This window comes from Buteo buteo, chromosome 7 (assembly GCF_964188355.1).
Source record: "Buteo buteo chromosome 7, bButBut1.hap1.1, whole genome shotgun sequence".
Lineage (NCBI taxonomy): Eukaryota > Metazoa > Chordata > Aves > Accipitriformes > Accipitridae > Buteo > Buteo buteo.
This window is the reverse complement of record NC_134177.1, coordinates 38,660,625-38,677,310: the sequence shown is the minus strand read 5'-3', so window position 1 is coordinate 38,677,310 and position 16,686 is coordinate 38,660,625. Positions and strand designations below refer to the sequence as shown.

Sequence of the window (16,686 nt, the reverse complement as noted above, 5' to 3'; positions counted from 1 at the left end):
CCATGAAAAATCTTATCACCCTGGGACAAGCATGCTAGTTTTCATCGGGAAGCAGAATTTTCAAAGTTTCACAAAGAAGAAGAATTTTGAAAACATTTTTTAGGATTTAAAAAAAAAAAAAAAAATCTAAAAACCTGTTCCCCTTTTCATCATGAAATGGAGCCATTGCTCTCTCTTACTCCTAGGGGTCTTGAGAAAGCCCTGCCATCAAATGAAAAGCCCAGAAGCCTTCAAATGCCTGGTTTGAGCTAAAACCTGCTGAGTGAAATCAAGAGCTTTAATCCAGACAGCCTTGGCTGGAAATGAAGTTTCAAAAGGTGAAACTCAAGTTTCATGGCCAAGGCTGCTCCAAAACAATGGGCCTCAAAGTTCAGTTTCTTGGCAAATCTCTGCAACTGTTTGGGAGGAAAAGGAGGACAGAAAGAAGTTCATAAAAATCCGAAGTATTTCTACAGAGCACACGTTTGCTTCTAACTAGCATCTTGTAACCCAAACTGCTTTGCTAAGAAAGTTCCTAAATCTATTTACAGCTACTGACAGTACTCGAAGTCAAAAGCTTCCTGCAATGCCACAGCGCTCAGTGGGTTAAAACAACTTAACATAAGAGGCATGGGACCATGCAGTCCTTCAGCTCATTGGCATTTGCTACTGTGTTATCAAAACCACACTTAGAGAATACTGACTGAAGCTCAGACTGATTTTTTTTTCAGCTATGCTCTGTGGCAACAACTGGAGACAAGGCATTGGCACACATCCTTATTTGCTCTGCGCACTAGTATAGCACAGAGACAAGAGATAAGCCTATCTTTTTTTTAAAGTGTGCTTCCTGTGGAAAGTAAGACAAGGCAGAAACAATGTAAGTGAATATCATGCAGAACAAGGACTGTGTTAGAACAGAATCAAGATCAAAATTTGTTTCCAGCACTTAAGTGCATGCTTTGACTGAGGCATGGAAAAAAAAGGTCAAGTAGCAGAACAACAGATAAGCCTACTTTTAAGAAACAAATACAAGAGCAGCATGTCAGAGCAAACAGATTGGGACAAGAAAAGGATTTTCTTTTCCCGCACTTCTCAGGAACATCCATATTTAACTGTCATCTTTCAGTAGTTTCTCTCAAGAATCCTGGATACCAGCAATATCCTATACATTTGCACTTTGAAATACTGCATATTCACCTGGAAGCTCAAAATCATTCCATTTCTGCGGAGACCCACTGAAGCTGTGCCGGTCCTGCTGGAAATCACTGCTGCTGGACATGAGCAACTCATCACAGCCTTCTTCTGTATTACACTGAGAGTCAAATTTGATTGAGAGGTAGATAGCACCAGGAATGTGAACTTTATCCTAAGAAATAAACACATGATCTTTGCATACAGTAATGCTACATTACCAAGAAGCTACTTAACTTTCACTGTATAAACAAGGGAGATATAACAAATATTACAGCATCTCCATGGGAAAAAAACCCTCTTTGATATTTTTATCTGGAGCTAATTTAACAAAGGTAAAGCGTGGCCTGCTGTTTGCATTAGCTGTTAAGCATGTAAAATTAATTGCTAGCCATGTTTTTGTTTTTTAAAAGCAGTAATTGTTGCTGATATTGATCTCACTGCCAGAACCTAAAGGTTTGTATGCATTTTAAGAATAAAAATCAGAAGAGTCAGAGCTGCAGGGAAATTAAAAATCCCAAGACTGCCCAGAGAGAGACTTACCAAACTGTATTAGAAAAATGCTTTCAAACAGTATCAAGAAAAGAAAATCAGAAACCGCTTGTGTCAGGAGAAGATAGTCTAAAGTGAGAAATACAAGAAAAAAAAGACTCCACTCCTAGCTTTTGTCTAACAGCACAAGGGAGTAACAGGCCAACTGAAATAGACCTTTGGATGAAAGGGTAGAAATATTTGCTCATTAAGGCCCTGAAACCATTTAAGAATATGATCTGCTTCAAACACATGCATAGTAAAACCATTTAAGTTATGCACTTTTCACATGATTGAATCAGGACTACATTAAAGTGCCTTACTGAACACATTTCTTCACAGGGCAAGGCCTCAGTCATCTGGCATCAGCTTTTTCAAAAGCAAGACTGAACAGATATTCCACAGGTGCTTCAAGCACAGAAGTCCCAGGGGTACACACATGGAACATTGTGAGACTTCTGCTCCAACCACCTTGATGTTTTTCAACTAGTCGTCAAGTCATGCAAATCCACTCCACTGTAATGCATGTATAACTTACCTCAAAATTAGTATTGTTGTTATAAGGATGTTTAGATTCACGCATCTGGACTGCCATTCCAGGTTCCTCCATGAACTGGCAAGCTGTCAACGCCATCGTGCCTAGCATGCTCTCACTGCACCCATGCAGTACTTTCTGTAGAATCTGGGGAGAAGCAACACGTCATGTAAATACAATTTGCTATCAAAACAACATTTACAAACATACATGCTGGTAACTGACATGAGTCATTTCTAGCCACACAACATTTCCGAAGAGAGAATCGAGCTACTAGCAAGAAAAAAGACAAATTCACAAATGATGTCTACAAGCATCATCTCCATAACTGCAAAAGATTTTACTCTACCTTTGTTCCAGATCTTTCAGTCTTTATCTGATAAAAACACGAGAGCTATTAGCTACATTTCTTTCCACAAATGCTAGAATCAAGGCTAATTCATAAAGTAATTAACAGTAAACTAAAGCTGTAAACAAGGAAGATAAACAACTTTGTTAACATACTAAACAGACACCTTTACCTTCTATACCTACAGGTTCTGATTTGAGTAGAATATATCATACAGTTTTGCCTTCAAAATGTACAACTGCATGCATAAGAAGGAATGATTATATATCAGTTAAGTGACTGCAGTGTTTGAAAGCACTAGATGCAAGAGCTTTGTCTTTAAAAATACAAATAAATACCATTTAGTCTATCAGAACACACTAAATGATAATTCAGTACAACCTGAGTCTCCACTTTTTCTTATTTTTCAAAAGTGCACAAAAGCTCTGAATCAAGAATCTTGCTACTCAAGGCGCTTTCCAAGTCATTATAGCAATCTATTACATCTCATCACCTGCAATTTTCTAACTCCCCCTATAAAACATAATACTAGCTCAGACCAAAAGGTTCATCTCCAAATCAGCCAAAAATTGACTTCTTGGGGAAAAGGAGTTTAAAAAACAAAGGCAGTATGTAGCATCGTTCCCTGAATGCGTTCTTTGCCTCCACACACTTGCAGAATAGCCCAAGACAAAGGCTACGTTTTTGTATTTAATATGCCTTAACAGATCTTTATTCTATCAGTTCATCCCATCATTTTCTGAACCTCTATAAACACCCTGTGGCAACAATTTCAATGACATATTGTGTCAAGAACCAGTTCTTTCGGTTTGTTTTGGACCTGACACTTATTACCTTAATCTGACACTCCTTTGTTTTCTTACTGGGAGGGCCAGTGAATAATACTTGCTGTTAACTTTTGTATGCTGCTTACTGTTTTAAAACTACAGAGAAAGAGGAACAGACTTTTTCATTACTCCTCCTCCCTCAATGTCCCCACAGGGCAAAGATCTAGGACAAAGAAAACTAGTTGGTTCCTGATACTGAAGATATTCCATGGCTATAATAATCTCTGCCACTATTCTCCAGACATCTTCCAGTTGTACTGAATCTTCTTTTTATTTTATTTATTTTTTTTAAATGAGATGAGGGAGTCAGGTCACATGCCGTAGTCCGGATGACAGCATACTATTGATACAGTGGCATACCGAAGCCTTCTGCTTAATTTTTAATTCCTCCTTTGAAGACTCCCAGCACTTGATTTGCTTCAACTGCTGTGAAGCATTGAGCTGACATTTTCATTACAACATTCTATTATAATTCCAAGATCGTTTCCACCATGGTAACAGTCAGCTCATCAATGGAGTAGCAGGTATTACAATATACACATTGAGATCTAACAAAAAGCAGCTTTCAAAACAGACTGCCTATTTTACCAATTTCCCTATAAGATTTATTTTCCCATATAGCGCTCGCATAACTGAAAGAGTTGTCTCCACGGAGCTAGTTTTTCCATTTTCTGTTAACAAAATCAGTACATTAAGACACTGACAGATTCCAACTGCTTTTTCAGAACTAATTTAAATTTTGGAGTTTCAATTTAGTTTAAAAAAGGAACTACAAGTATTTTTGTTAGAGTCTCGTGGCATGCAGGCACAGGGCTTATTCACATGCATAAGTCAAATCCACTTACTTTTTCCCACAACTGCTTTTCCTCTAGCTGCATAAGCATGTCCAGTATGTATGTCATATGGGCTGGTCCACTAAGATCTAGGATTTCCTCATTTATTGCCACGTCATCTGGCCACTCAGCTAACAACGATGCCAGCACATGCCTCGCATAAAGAACAGCAGTTGCCTCATTTACACGATACAGGTAGTCCCTCACAGCCTTTTTACTTCTAGAGTCCAGCTCCTTGTGCAGGAGTATTGAACTCTTAGTGCGACGTTGCTTGGCATAACTAAGCTGTAGATCACTCTCTGTGTTGGTTATCAGTTTCTGGGCGACCGGATTGGTTTCTTCTGTTGCTTTATCACAGAGCACAGGCTTTGACTGGAAAAAAAAAAAAAAAAAAAAAAAAAAAAGAGGCAAGTTTGAAAATAGGCTCTCAACAATTTAATTCCTTATGTTTAGATATCTGACCAGTCCATCAGACTGCAAGCTGAATTTACAAATGAATTTGCTGTTTACAGACTGAAAATCAGATGCATCAAAGAACACAGAAGTGTGATCTCTCACACACCTACAGGGACAGAATTCCTCAAAAAGACTGTTTATGTCAACAGACTTCACTATATGCTGATGTATTCATGACTGTACACGCGAGTGGAAACAGCAGTTAGAATTCTAACCAAGAGCATTAATTCAAGCTGACTAGAGAGGTAAAGCAACAAAGTGTGATGCTACTTGTGACACAGAATGAGGCAAATTGGGAGGGACCTTTGGAGATCATTTGGTCCAAATCCAACTTAAAGCTGAGCCAACTTCAAAATCAAGGCTTTGTCCAGTTAAGTTTGGAGAATTTCGAGGGGTGGATATTTCACAGCCTCTATATAAGCTGTTGTAAACCACTTCACAAAGCCCTTGATCCACTTTGCTAGGCAACTGATAGACAACTGAGCTGGTGATACCACACGGCCAGGAATCAGCACCCAAAATAAAGCAAAGAGCTGTGGGACCATGCTATTGAATGCAAAACCTAAAGCTTGCAAGTGTAGTGTCTACTTTACAAGACAAATTCATTGCTTCCTTGTTCTGCTGAAATTATTGTAAGATAACAATAATATGCTAAAACAGTAACACTTAGGGCATAAGCTTACAGTAATTAGATCTCTCTTGTATGAGGAGAGGAAATTACAGTGTGCAATCACAATCTGTTCTCCTGACCTGAGAATCAAGTTGTCTTACTTCCTTAAGGAAGAAATTACAAGGAAGAAGTACTTGCTTCTTGTTGTACCTGCTCATTAATTTTGACATAAAACATTAACAACAGATTATTTCAGATGTTAAAATCTCCAGTTTGACATTACTAAACAAAACTGAAGTTACTCAATGCCTAAATTAATTATTTCACAACTGCTCCTTTTTGTGGAGAAAGATGCACGTACCAAACATGGTAAGATGATCATATCTGTATCTACTGCTTTTGAACTCTGCTCCTCCAACTTCAAACGCTTACTGGGTTGCCATTTCTGAGCCAGTGTTCGGATCCTCTCATCCGTTGTAATTACATCTCCATCAAACCTTAAAAGTGGCAAAATAAAAAAAAATAAAACACACAAATGTGTTTTGAAAGTAATGCAAACTAAATTAGAGCAATTAAATGCAAATTAAATATTCCCACCTTCTGTTTTCGAAAGATTCATTAAACTCTACCTATTTTTATCAGATTGTGTTAACTAGCTTCCCTATTCTAACAAGTCAAAGGTTTTAAATGTTATAAAACTGCTCATCAGTGTGATAACATGGTTGCTCCATGACATGCTTTGATTACTAGAAGCCACAAGTAAGCTCTCCATTCGTCCTCAGTTAGGGTAATTTAGAGACATAGTAGAACTTCATATGTGAGTTATCATATTGAAAAGAACATGCAACATATTTCAGAAGATGGTGACTTGTTTCCATAAATACAACTTAGTAGGAGTTTATTTCCTTACTTTTTCACACATGAAAACCAAATCATATCCTTGGAACAATTTCCATTCAGCACCTATTAGATTTTAGGTTACCACCCACATCTAATAACTGTTTTTCTGCTGGACCCAGTCTTTCACATACCTCTTTTGAACTTCCAGAAAAAAAGAATCTGTTCTTTTCATTTGCAACTCATACATGGCTCGAAGGATATGGAGAGGTGCATTAAGTGCATCATGTGTCATCTGAGCGAGGAGACAAATCAAAAAAAAAAAGAAAGAAAGGAAAAGATGACATTACAAGGGAAAAAGAAAGACTAGTTTCTTTAAGGATGACCTAGGTATTATTTTCCCACTTATCACATAGGTAGAGCATGAACTTAATGTCTGGATTAATAAAAACGAAAAGTAATTTAGCAAAAAGCTTTATAATGATTTTGTAGTGTTCATTTCTGTAGTTCTAGTTTATTTCCTTTAGATAATGATACATCGAAATCATAGACCCATATTCTGTAAATTTAGAAGAAAAACAGCCATATAAACTACCCAGTATTTTATGCAACTAGCAAATTCACAGTAGCTTCAAAGGAAGTAAGATTAAGTTTAAGTACCAAGAAGCATATTTTGGTGGCTTCATCCAAACCCTCCAAAGGATCAAGTTTGTTCTGCTCTACATCAACAGGGCCAACAATGGGCTGTTCCACATCTTGATCTTGTTCCCTTTCTTCCAGTTCAGTATCCTCACGCTCAGCCAAGGAACTGATCTCTTTCTTTGAGGAATATAGCATTATTGACAAAATCTACACAGAAAAAAGGTAGCATATGGTGTGACAGCTGTAGATATTATTAGTGTATCTGCAAAGAGTGTTTTATAAGAACATTATAATGACTTGGACAGTACTTAACACATGCTTTTCTAAAAAGAAGCAGCACCTAAAAAAAGAAAAAAACCCCACCCAAACAACAAAAACCCAAAACAAAACCCCAACACACAAAACCAAACCACTTCCCACTTCACAAATAAGTTACACCTTCCAGGCTGCTACAAAGACAACTTAAGTAATTAGCCAAAAGTGTAAAAAAAATTGAGAAAATAATTATTTAACCATTTCAGTACATCAAGGTTTGAGGATTCTTAGATAAGAGCAGAGCAGAGGTAACTATTACCAAAAAGCCAGTGATGCCCCTACACACTCTTCTCCTTTCAAAACATACCTTTGGCTTCACCACAGCCAACAACATTAGTACCTATTACAGGAGGAAAATAACATTGACACAAGTTGGAGGACCAAGGAAGTGTGTAGCCTCAGTTCTGAGGAGTAATGCGGGCAGAGCTATGGCAAGACATTTTAGTGCTCAGGGAAGAACACTCATTTGGTACGATGCTGCCCAAAGGGGAGGAAGATGGGACACCTCTCTGGTCAGGGCTGGTTCTCTGGCTCTAGGTCAGGAGGCAGGAAGATCCCATGGTCCAGATCTGATTCTGCAGTATTTCTAACCAAACACTTGGGGCAACTTTTCAGAGGAATTCCAGGGTTTTACTCTTTCTCTCTCTCCTTGCTACCATCCTAAGTACAAATTAACACAACTCTTGCCTATGATAAAACATAACTGACAGTTGAACCACACTTATCTTCCAGCAATTAACAAACATTCAGAAAGAATGTTCCCACATGAATATTGATCTTCCTATATTGCACTACAGTAATAACTTGTACATGTCAGTGAGTAATGCAAGTAATGTTCTTCAAGATTGTTATTTTTTAAATTGAAGAATAGAATTTTCACGAACAGTCTAAATAAAATTTGTAGAAGAAACTGAGTAGGTGATTAATGCCTCATCTTAAAAATTTATTTCAAATACATTTAGATTAATTAAAATCAGCTCCTGCTTTAAAGAAGTTAGACTATTATCTACACAATTGTGACAGACAGCGGAAGGCAGATTCAGGGATACAGTTAAGTGAACATGTTTATAAAGACTAATTAGAAATACTCTTGAGACTTTCTTCACAAAAGGGAAGTGCAGTGTCATAACCTTTCATGCCACTGCATGAAGCCTGACTTTTTACAAAACATAACTTTTCTTACCTCCAAGTCTCTGAGAAGCCAGGTCTTACTGAAGCCAGTTCCTTTGCTACATTTCTTCACTAGAAGCTTGAGTAAACCAGATTGAAGAAAGGCATCTTGGATCTCCTTAAAGCCATGAATCTACACACAGACACAGAGATAAACAAGTCAAAAAGGGAACAATGCATCACAATGCTTGCAAGGTCTTATCACATGGCCGCAGATAAACTTCCTGCCCAGATGAACTACGTTGGGAATCTTTTTCTTTCATTTCCCTAAAAAACCCCAAAATACAAATTCCCACTTCAAATACCACAAGGGTATCATCCATGACATACACGCAGTAGTAATTGGAGTTCTGTTTTGCTCTGACAGTCCAAAAAAATACAGATCACCTCTTCAAATACTTCAGGAATAACATTTTCAACCCCCTACAGACAGGGGATAAAAGGAGCCAGCTGTGAGAGAAACACAGCTGTTAGCTCCCCAATGTGCTTAGTCAATACCCAAGTTCCTGTAGAGCAAGGTGGAACACCAGCTTTTATTTTTCTATTATACTATACATGTCAGGCAAAAGATACCTTAAGTGTTCTGTAAAGCCCCTTTAGAGCAAGCGACAAGACCCAAGTTGCTTCCACTGCCTCAGCATAGCTACTGTCCATGCTGGTTTGCAGAAGGTGTGTGGATATAAGAACAAAGTGCTGGAGGTACTGTCTCAGCTGGGTCTGGGAATCGCTGCCTTCTTGTCCACATTTCTGAATCAACTGATAGTCTTTTACTACAAGAGAGAAAAAACACAATTCACTAGGTTGATCTTAAAATGTTGTGAAATCATCTCTTACCAGTAGATACGAGTAGGCTGAGACATGAACACTATCCATACATGAAGTACATTCTAATAATTGTCTTGTACTAAAATTATCTCAGATTCATTGAATAGTCAAGAAAATATTTCATTTTTCAGTGCAAGTTAAAAAAATTCCTAGGTAACTTCTAGTAACACCTGGTTGTCTGCACATATTTGCACAAAAACAGTACAGCACGCAAAGCAGCGCAAGTTGTATTTTACAATTAAAATGGGGAAAATTCTGTCCTGCAATTGATAAGAGGAAATAAATCTTGCTGATCTTACTGTTTAAAACATCACGGGGGGGGGGGGGAGCTTTTATATTAAAATCATTCTTCAATATCAAAAAGCAGTTTAGTCTGTTGATTTTTCCAAGTGTCTTTTAAACAACTTCAATAGTCAAGTCTTAGGACAACCTTTGCTTTATAAACTTCACAATTAATAGGTCATGTATGCCAAAGCTGAAAGCCCTCACTCCTAGAAATCCAACTGATTTGTTATATGTTAAACGTTTAGCTTGACTAACTTTTAGACAAGGTGAAATACGGGAAGAAAATTCTCTCTGGTACAACAAATGGGCCCCAGGAGGAAGCATCTAGCTCTGGGTTTTTGTTGTTTTCTGGTGGGCTTTGTTGCTGGTTTTTTTTATAGTTTTTAGAATGTGCCCTAGAATGGATTACTCTAAAATATCCAGACACATTTCCTGGAGTATAGACTATTTCATGCTGTATAGCTTTTTAAAATTTTTGCCTCAAATTTTAGGGGTATCCAAATTGTTTTGAAAAGTTCTTCCAGACAGGAAGAAAGCAGAGAAGATATACTCCTGACATCTTATAAAGCACATGATTAAAGAAGTTAGGCTTGTCCTCATGGCATGCTTTTTTACAGGACCAGGAAAAAACAGCCAACACAGCATCATTTCAGAATCAATCAATAATGGGTATGTTTGTGTTTGTTCTTGGTCTTCATTTGCTAGTAGGGAGGACATATTGCCCACAGTGGAAACAGGTGCTTCATAAAAACGCAGAGTATTTTTGGAGCAACAAGATGGACTATCCCAAAAATGTTCAGGCATTGAACCTTTCCTTTATATAGCAGCACCTAACTACAGAGGCAGAACATACATTTTTTAAATTTGCAATTGTTTTAAAACATTAAGCACATGTTTGTAAGGGATAAGACACAAGCAGTAAGCAAATCTCAAAACAGAAACAATTGCTTAATCAAAAGCCTATTTCTGAGATTTCTCAATTAATAAAATGGTCTTGACAGTTTCCTAAATCCTTTCCTGAATAAAAATAAATGCCACAAGTTTCAAAAAGAAAATGAGTCTCCATAATCTTTACTGCAGAAGCTTCACAATTCGGTTTAGCCTACAAGCAGAAAGTCAGGCAACTTACTAATAATGGAATTCAAACTGTGGAGACCAGCGCAAAGTGGTCTAGTTAAAATATGCTTTTGGGTATCCATAAGAAACTGTAAGGAAATACTCTGATTCTTTGATAAAATGAAAATGTCACAGAACCTGTTTTTCTCTTTCGGGTTTTGATGTCTACTACAACTGCCCTGTTTTTCTCAGTGAAATGCTTCAGGATGATCACATTATGAGGCTCGTTAGCATTATCCATGTACACAGAACGAGTCCCCATACACAGCACCTGAAATTGCAGCAAAAGTTTCAGTTAGGATTTGGAATACTTATTCGTAAATACACAGTTATCTTTTATACTGGCTACATTTGCTTATACTTGGTATTGTATTTTTTAGCTGAACAATCCGGTTGCTGCCAGGTATTTGCTGATCTTTAAAAAATAGCAGTTCACTTCTATGAAAGAAATGCCTACAGCAAACAACTTAATGATACATAGGCAATATATCAGAGTTATGACTAACAAGAGTGAGATTAGATTGTTTCACTTGTATAAAAAGCCCTTTTTGATACTAAAACATACTAAGCTGTTTTTCTTGTGATAGTTAGAAGTAGCACTCAAAGAACTGCAAGGCAAAACCAGCTACATTATTCTTCATTAGATAAACATTTATTGTGCACAAGTGGAAAGATACGAACTCTGACATAAAACATGTTTTGTTAGTTTATAATGGATGTCTCCAATTGATTAAATCTGTAGTATTTAGAAACAGAAACCTAAAAGCGCTAACCAATTTAGCTTCCTTTAGTATTGATAGGCCACTTACCTCAGGAAACCCAACCAGCACCAATAAAGTGAAGATATTGGTGTGCTTTAGCTGGAAGGGCAGCTGCTTAATGCAATGGTCAGTGAAAGCAGCGATCACATTATGCCACTGCGCAGAAGAGTTCAAAGATCGAAGAATATCTGCCATGGAGCTTGCCCAGTCCAGACCTACACGACTGGAAAGCAAGAGCAGTCTGTATTAGGAGGGCTGACTACAGACTTATCTGAAACTATTTTTCCTCAAGACAGCATATCACTGTTAATCTGTCATAGCTATGGCTTTCATATCATTATATAACTGTTTTTCCAAATACTTGAAGCTTTCACATCAGCCAACACATGAATTCTGTATTGTTTTTCATCACTAGAGCATAAACACTACTCTGTTTTCTTAAAGGGTTTACAGTCCCAAATCAAAGTGTCACCTTTAATTCCTAATTTTAGTTTAGAGCTCAAAAGTTTTTCTCTGCACAACAGCAAGTGGTTTATTTCCCATGTACATGACTACCTCCTCACCCTCTGTGGACTACACAAATAATCTAGAGAGACTGGCCTCCTTGCTCTAAAGTTAGTCTTTGAGAAAATCCTTTCCCTCAGCTGATCCTCTGGATATTCTGCCTTTAAATTTTATATGCTTTTCTATTTGTTTATGAACCTTCCTTGTGAAACATAGCTACAATAAAAAATAACACTGTCATGTTTTAACAGGCATGACATTAATCTTAGAATGCTTGAGAGCTTTCTCAAGATCTTCAAAATGGAGCATCTGCCCTGCCCCTCCTTGCTGTTTCCAGTCCAATTTTACTATACAAAAATATCTCTCTAATACTCTTACGTAAAAGGGCCAGATCCAGAACTCAGTACTGGTGATAGTTACCACATGACACACTCTCCTCCTTTCCCAAGTTACACAAGAGGTATGTAACTCAATGGGAGAGAATTTATGTCATACAAAAAATTTAGGACTGTATTTTGGTTTTCCTCAAAATTTCCAAACCTTACTTCTTCCACCGTAACAAGCTACATAGGTAAGCATAGGAAATTAAGCCGCTCTTCAACAGATGGCCTTCTTTTGGAAGGAAATTAAGAGATTCTCACTGCAACAAGGGCTGCAGATGCCAAGCCCTTTCTATGATCAGGGTACAGGTTTAATTGACTTTCTATTAAAAGGCCTCCATGCATGAGGCACACATGAAAGAAAATTAGTATTAGTCATCAGACAGCAACTAATAGGTTTAAAGTAAAAAGCACCTGTCTAAACACACAGCTCCCAGACTGAACAGAAGATGAGTTGTCTTCCAGCCTTCTGGCACTGTAGACCCATCTCCTGCAGCAAACATACTGTGTTTGGCTGAAAGGACTTTAGCCACCGCAGCATCCACTTCTGCAGGCATAAGTCTCAGGATTAACTGGCCCAGAAGTCCCAATGTTAAATGATAAGTTTCATTCAGGTGGCCAGCATTTGAGATTACAACCTGAAACATCAGTGGCAGTATTTGTTCCAGGTTAATCAAGGACATTGTGGAGCCCTACAGAAAAAGAAAAGTCTCAGTAAGGCAAGGAAAGAAAACAAGATTTTTAGTCAAAGTCATGGCACATACAAAAAGCTTCTGTTCTAATGCTCTTTCAAATGGGACAAAAGGAAATGAGAAACTAGGTTCTAACTGTGGTTGTTGACCTCTTAAGCTGACCTGACAGGTAAACCTAAGTTGATGATTTAAACTTCGCAGGTATTGAACAGTTAAGATAAGACTGCTTTACAGATAAATTGAAATTCCCTTCCCTCTCCCCACCCAGGAACAAGCCCTTACATTCCTTAGTAATGTGAAATGTCTTAAGACATTCTGATTTGCATTTTATAACACCTAAGCAGCTAGAGCCCATCTCCCACATTTAATTCGCTATGAATTTTATTCATGTTATTTGTGATACCTAGAAAACTACACAGATTGAAAGTAAAAAGAACTAACTGATTTAAAAGGTGGTAACATAGCTGCCAGCAATCCTAGAATCCTCTTCTGAGAGCATTCAGCAAAAACTTGTTCCTGGCTAGGGATTAAAACCTTCTCTGCTTGCTTCTGGGCTGAATCCTCTGAGAGGTAGTCATCTGCTTTTTAAATTAAAACAAAAGAAGAAAATCCCCAAAATGACATTAAAAAGAAATAGGTGATAGCTTAATTTTTTTATAATTGCAATCTACGAATAAAAAAAAAATTTAAAAAATTAATTAAAATTTGAAAAGCAAGTCTTTATAAAAGTCTATAAAAGATAGTAGGTAAGGAGATTTACACCACCTACTAAAAAACATATAAAGGATAGTACTACAGACAGATCCATTTAACTATCATAATTCTTACAATACTAGTCTTTAATAGAGAAAGACACTTAATTTCTGGTTCCAAGTACATAAGAATACACAAGTATTGTGTTAGACCAACAGGAACTATAATCTCTATACATAGATATGTATCGGTGGAATTCTACTCCGATTTCTAGAATCCTTTAAACCAACTGCAAGGTAGCAGTTGTTCAAAGCAGTATGCTTGGCTGGTTTTTACAAAACAGCTTGCCTGCATCAAAGACATTTGCAAATATGCAAAAATGGGTTAGGAATAAAAAAATACAGCTGTTTGCTTTGCATATGAATAGATATTTCTGTGTTAGGGAAAATGAGAAATAATTTTTTACCTGTTGGAGAAACATTATTATCCACAGACAAGTCTGACACTTGTCTCAAAACAGCTTTCTTTGCAAAGACAGCTTTGCTTTCACTTCCTTGTTTTCCTACTTTATCTTCTGCAGGAGACTGGATTTCATTGCGAGTATCTCCTTTCCCCTAAAAATAAAACAAAGGCACTAAAAGATTAAAACAAAATTTAAACACCTGCAGAAACAACCATGGAAAGAAGGCGCCGGTCATCTGCATTTGACAAACATTTTTCCTCAAATATCAAAACCTTTTATTGGTTAGGAATTTCTTGATGTATATGTGTCTTAAGCTTCCATACAGTGAAAATACATTTTTCTATTTTGCTCGTATCGTATTACAACTGTAATAATTTTATGCACTGTATAAAACTGTAGGAAACTCATTCTCCTACCTGAACAGTGCTAACAACTAGGGGAAACAATAACTCCTTTAGGAAGAATGATCTTTGCCCCTTCCCCCCAACATTTTTGTGAATCAGTTGCCTGTAAGAACATAAGGTGACACCTTCATCTTTGATCAGCTGGATCTAATAAAAAAAATGAACCAACCAACAACTGTCTCCCTGCCCCCCAACTTTTACGTACAAATGAAATAATTACTATCCATTATTGCAGTTACATATCCAGAATAGGAATGTTTAAGCTTCTGAAGGTCACACATCTAATTGATACCAGGGATTCCGGAAATAATGGGTACTTACATTACAATGCATAAAAGAGCCTGTGCTTGGTTTCTCATCTCCTCCCTTCACTGCTTTATCACCAGTATGACTTTTTGGAGCACCATCTGTGGAAGGGCTGACTGAAACAATATCATTCTCTGAGAAGGATTCACCTTCTGGTAACATGCAGAGGAGAGCTAAATTTTTCAGACCTGAAAGCAAGAAAGTTATAAAAGCTATTTAGCTGTTGAGTGGCAAGATAGGCAAAAAGCAGAACTGAAACATTTTGAAAGAGAACTGCAAACTTCCCCTCACACACTTCTTGGGAATCTCAACACCATCAAAGAGATGTTCCCCATCATGTTCATTTAATCATGTAGTTCCATTAAATAACAGTGATGAACAGGTGGTGACATTTCCCACCTCACAAAGATACCATCAGGGTAGAAGTCTTAATTTAAGAAAGTAGTGTAAATTATGGAAGGTAAATGAAATTTGTCTCAGCTTTTAATCTTCCGACCACTTAAATACTTATACAATAAAACTGTATGTTAAAAACATACAGATTAAATAACGAGTATGCACAAGTATTTGGTGGTGGTGGTAGTATGTCACCTGTATTAGAGCTGCTCAAAAAACCTACCAGTAAACTTATTTGAACTTGAGTCTAAAATTTTTGATACATTCAACATAGGTTCTCTATTGTATCACTTTATTTTCTGTAGTAGTTTACAGAAATCCTCATTTCCAAATGGACATCATCCCCAGAAACTTATCTCATACCACAAATAAGGTTAAAAAATTCTTGCCAAGAGATGTAGAACAAAAAACATTTTCCACCAAGTTATTTGCTTTTCTTCAAGTCCTTTGGTTGTCAAGTAACACGTTAGTAACAGAACATGAAGCTATATTGATTGATCCCTTTAAAACATCTAAGATGGAAAAAAAAACAACCAGAGAGTTGCCAAGTTGTCTTCAATATTTATGTAAGCATAAAATTAATTTTCCCAAGCACCCTATTTTCCATGTTCCAGTGACCCTGAATGACACTTGTTCTACATTTGCTTTCTACATAAACAGTTATTCTCAGCGAAGTACACAGTAGCTTCCCCTTTCCTTGGGAAACTTCAAAGTGAGTAATCACAGACTTTTCTGACACTTGCTAGAAACTATTGTTTCAGTGAAGGAGGAGCTGACTCACCTTTTCCATGCTGTGCTTTCATCAAGCAGTCTCCAATGAGCTGTATGCACTGATGTTGCAGAACTCTGGCATGACTGAGGACCTGTGAATCTAGTTTCTCTCCTTCTACTTCCTCCCCATTTGCCAGATCTGCACTGTAGAGAGTCAAAGCTGCAAACAACAGCCAGGAATAATTGTGGACATACGGCTGGATGAGCCTCTGTCGGTCACTGATTCGAATAGTCACCATTGGATACACTGTGATGCTGTGAGTGGGCAAATGACTGAAAGAAGAAGGTAAATAATTTTGAAATGCAGCCACTTTCTTGCTAACCAGTGTAGTTAGCAACACATGACACATTTACAGGAAACTATGAAAAAACCAACACATTCCAGAGTTTCAAACTGTAGACCTTCAAGTGCTGTAAACTGTCAGAGCCTCACTGACTTCAGTAGTGCTCATTTAACAGAACCTGAACTGTCACGAGAGCTCCCGCTCTAGAAATGAAATTTTTTAAGATCTTTTCCGTCAAGCACTGAAACCTATGTTGTCTAACCACAGCGCTGTTCATTTCTTCTATCCTATCATTCAGGGTTGATAACTGTCCTGCAGCTTTCACAGCCATGGCTAGAAAACAATTGCTACTGAGTTACTTCAGAGGTTGGGGCAGGTTTCCAAACTGCAGAAATTTTTGCTGAACTGGTCCTGTACTTGCTATGTTTCCCCAAAGGATACCAACTAGATGTTCTGATGACAGATGCAACCTTGCAGAAAGCAGTATGAGAATGACTTATTGTACTTAGTTGCTAATTATCACTTTTCTGC

General features: G+C 37.4%; 1 protein-coding gene across 3 annotated transcripts in view; it reads right to left on the bottom strand.

The window, feature by feature from the left end:
• Window positions 1-16,686, bottom strand: part of ZZEF1 (zinc finger ZZ-type and EF-hand domain containing 1) — a 60,169-nt gene that overhangs the window by 7,619 nt on the left and 35,864 nt on the right. For 2 of the 3 annotated variants that reach the window (XM_075032488.1, XM_075032490.1), the window contains 15 exons: window positions 15,882-16,144; window positions 14,720-14,892; window positions 13,998-14,145; window positions 13,280-13,419; window positions 12,561-12,838; window positions 11,311-11,485; window positions 10,640-10,772; window positions 8,849-9,045; window positions 8,289-8,408; window positions 6,809-6,997; window positions 6,343-6,443; window positions 5,673-5,808; window positions 4,258-4,617; window positions 2,240-2,383; window positions 1,177-1,345 (listed from right to left, as the gene is read on the bottom strand). In XM_075032488.1, coding sequence (XP_074888589.1) covers window positions 1,177-1,345; window positions 2,240-2,383; window positions 4,258-4,617; window positions 5,673-5,808; window positions 6,343-6,443; window positions 6,809-6,997; window positions 8,289-8,408; window positions 8,849-9,045; window positions 10,640-10,772; window positions 11,311-11,485; window positions 12,561-12,838; window positions 13,280-13,419; window positions 13,998-14,145; window positions 14,720-14,892; window positions 15,882-16,144 — 2,726 coding nt within the window. The remainder of the gene's footprint in view (window positions 1-1,176; window positions 1,346-2,239; window positions 2,384-4,257; window positions 4,618-5,672; window positions 5,809-6,342; window positions 6,444-6,808; window positions 6,998-8,288; window positions 8,409-8,848; window positions 9,046-10,639; window positions 10,773-11,310; window positions 11,486-12,560; window positions 12,839-13,279; window positions 13,420-13,997; window positions 14,146-14,719; window positions 14,893-15,881; window positions 16,145-16,686) is intronic. The other variant, XM_075032489.1, reaches the window with a different exon arrangement.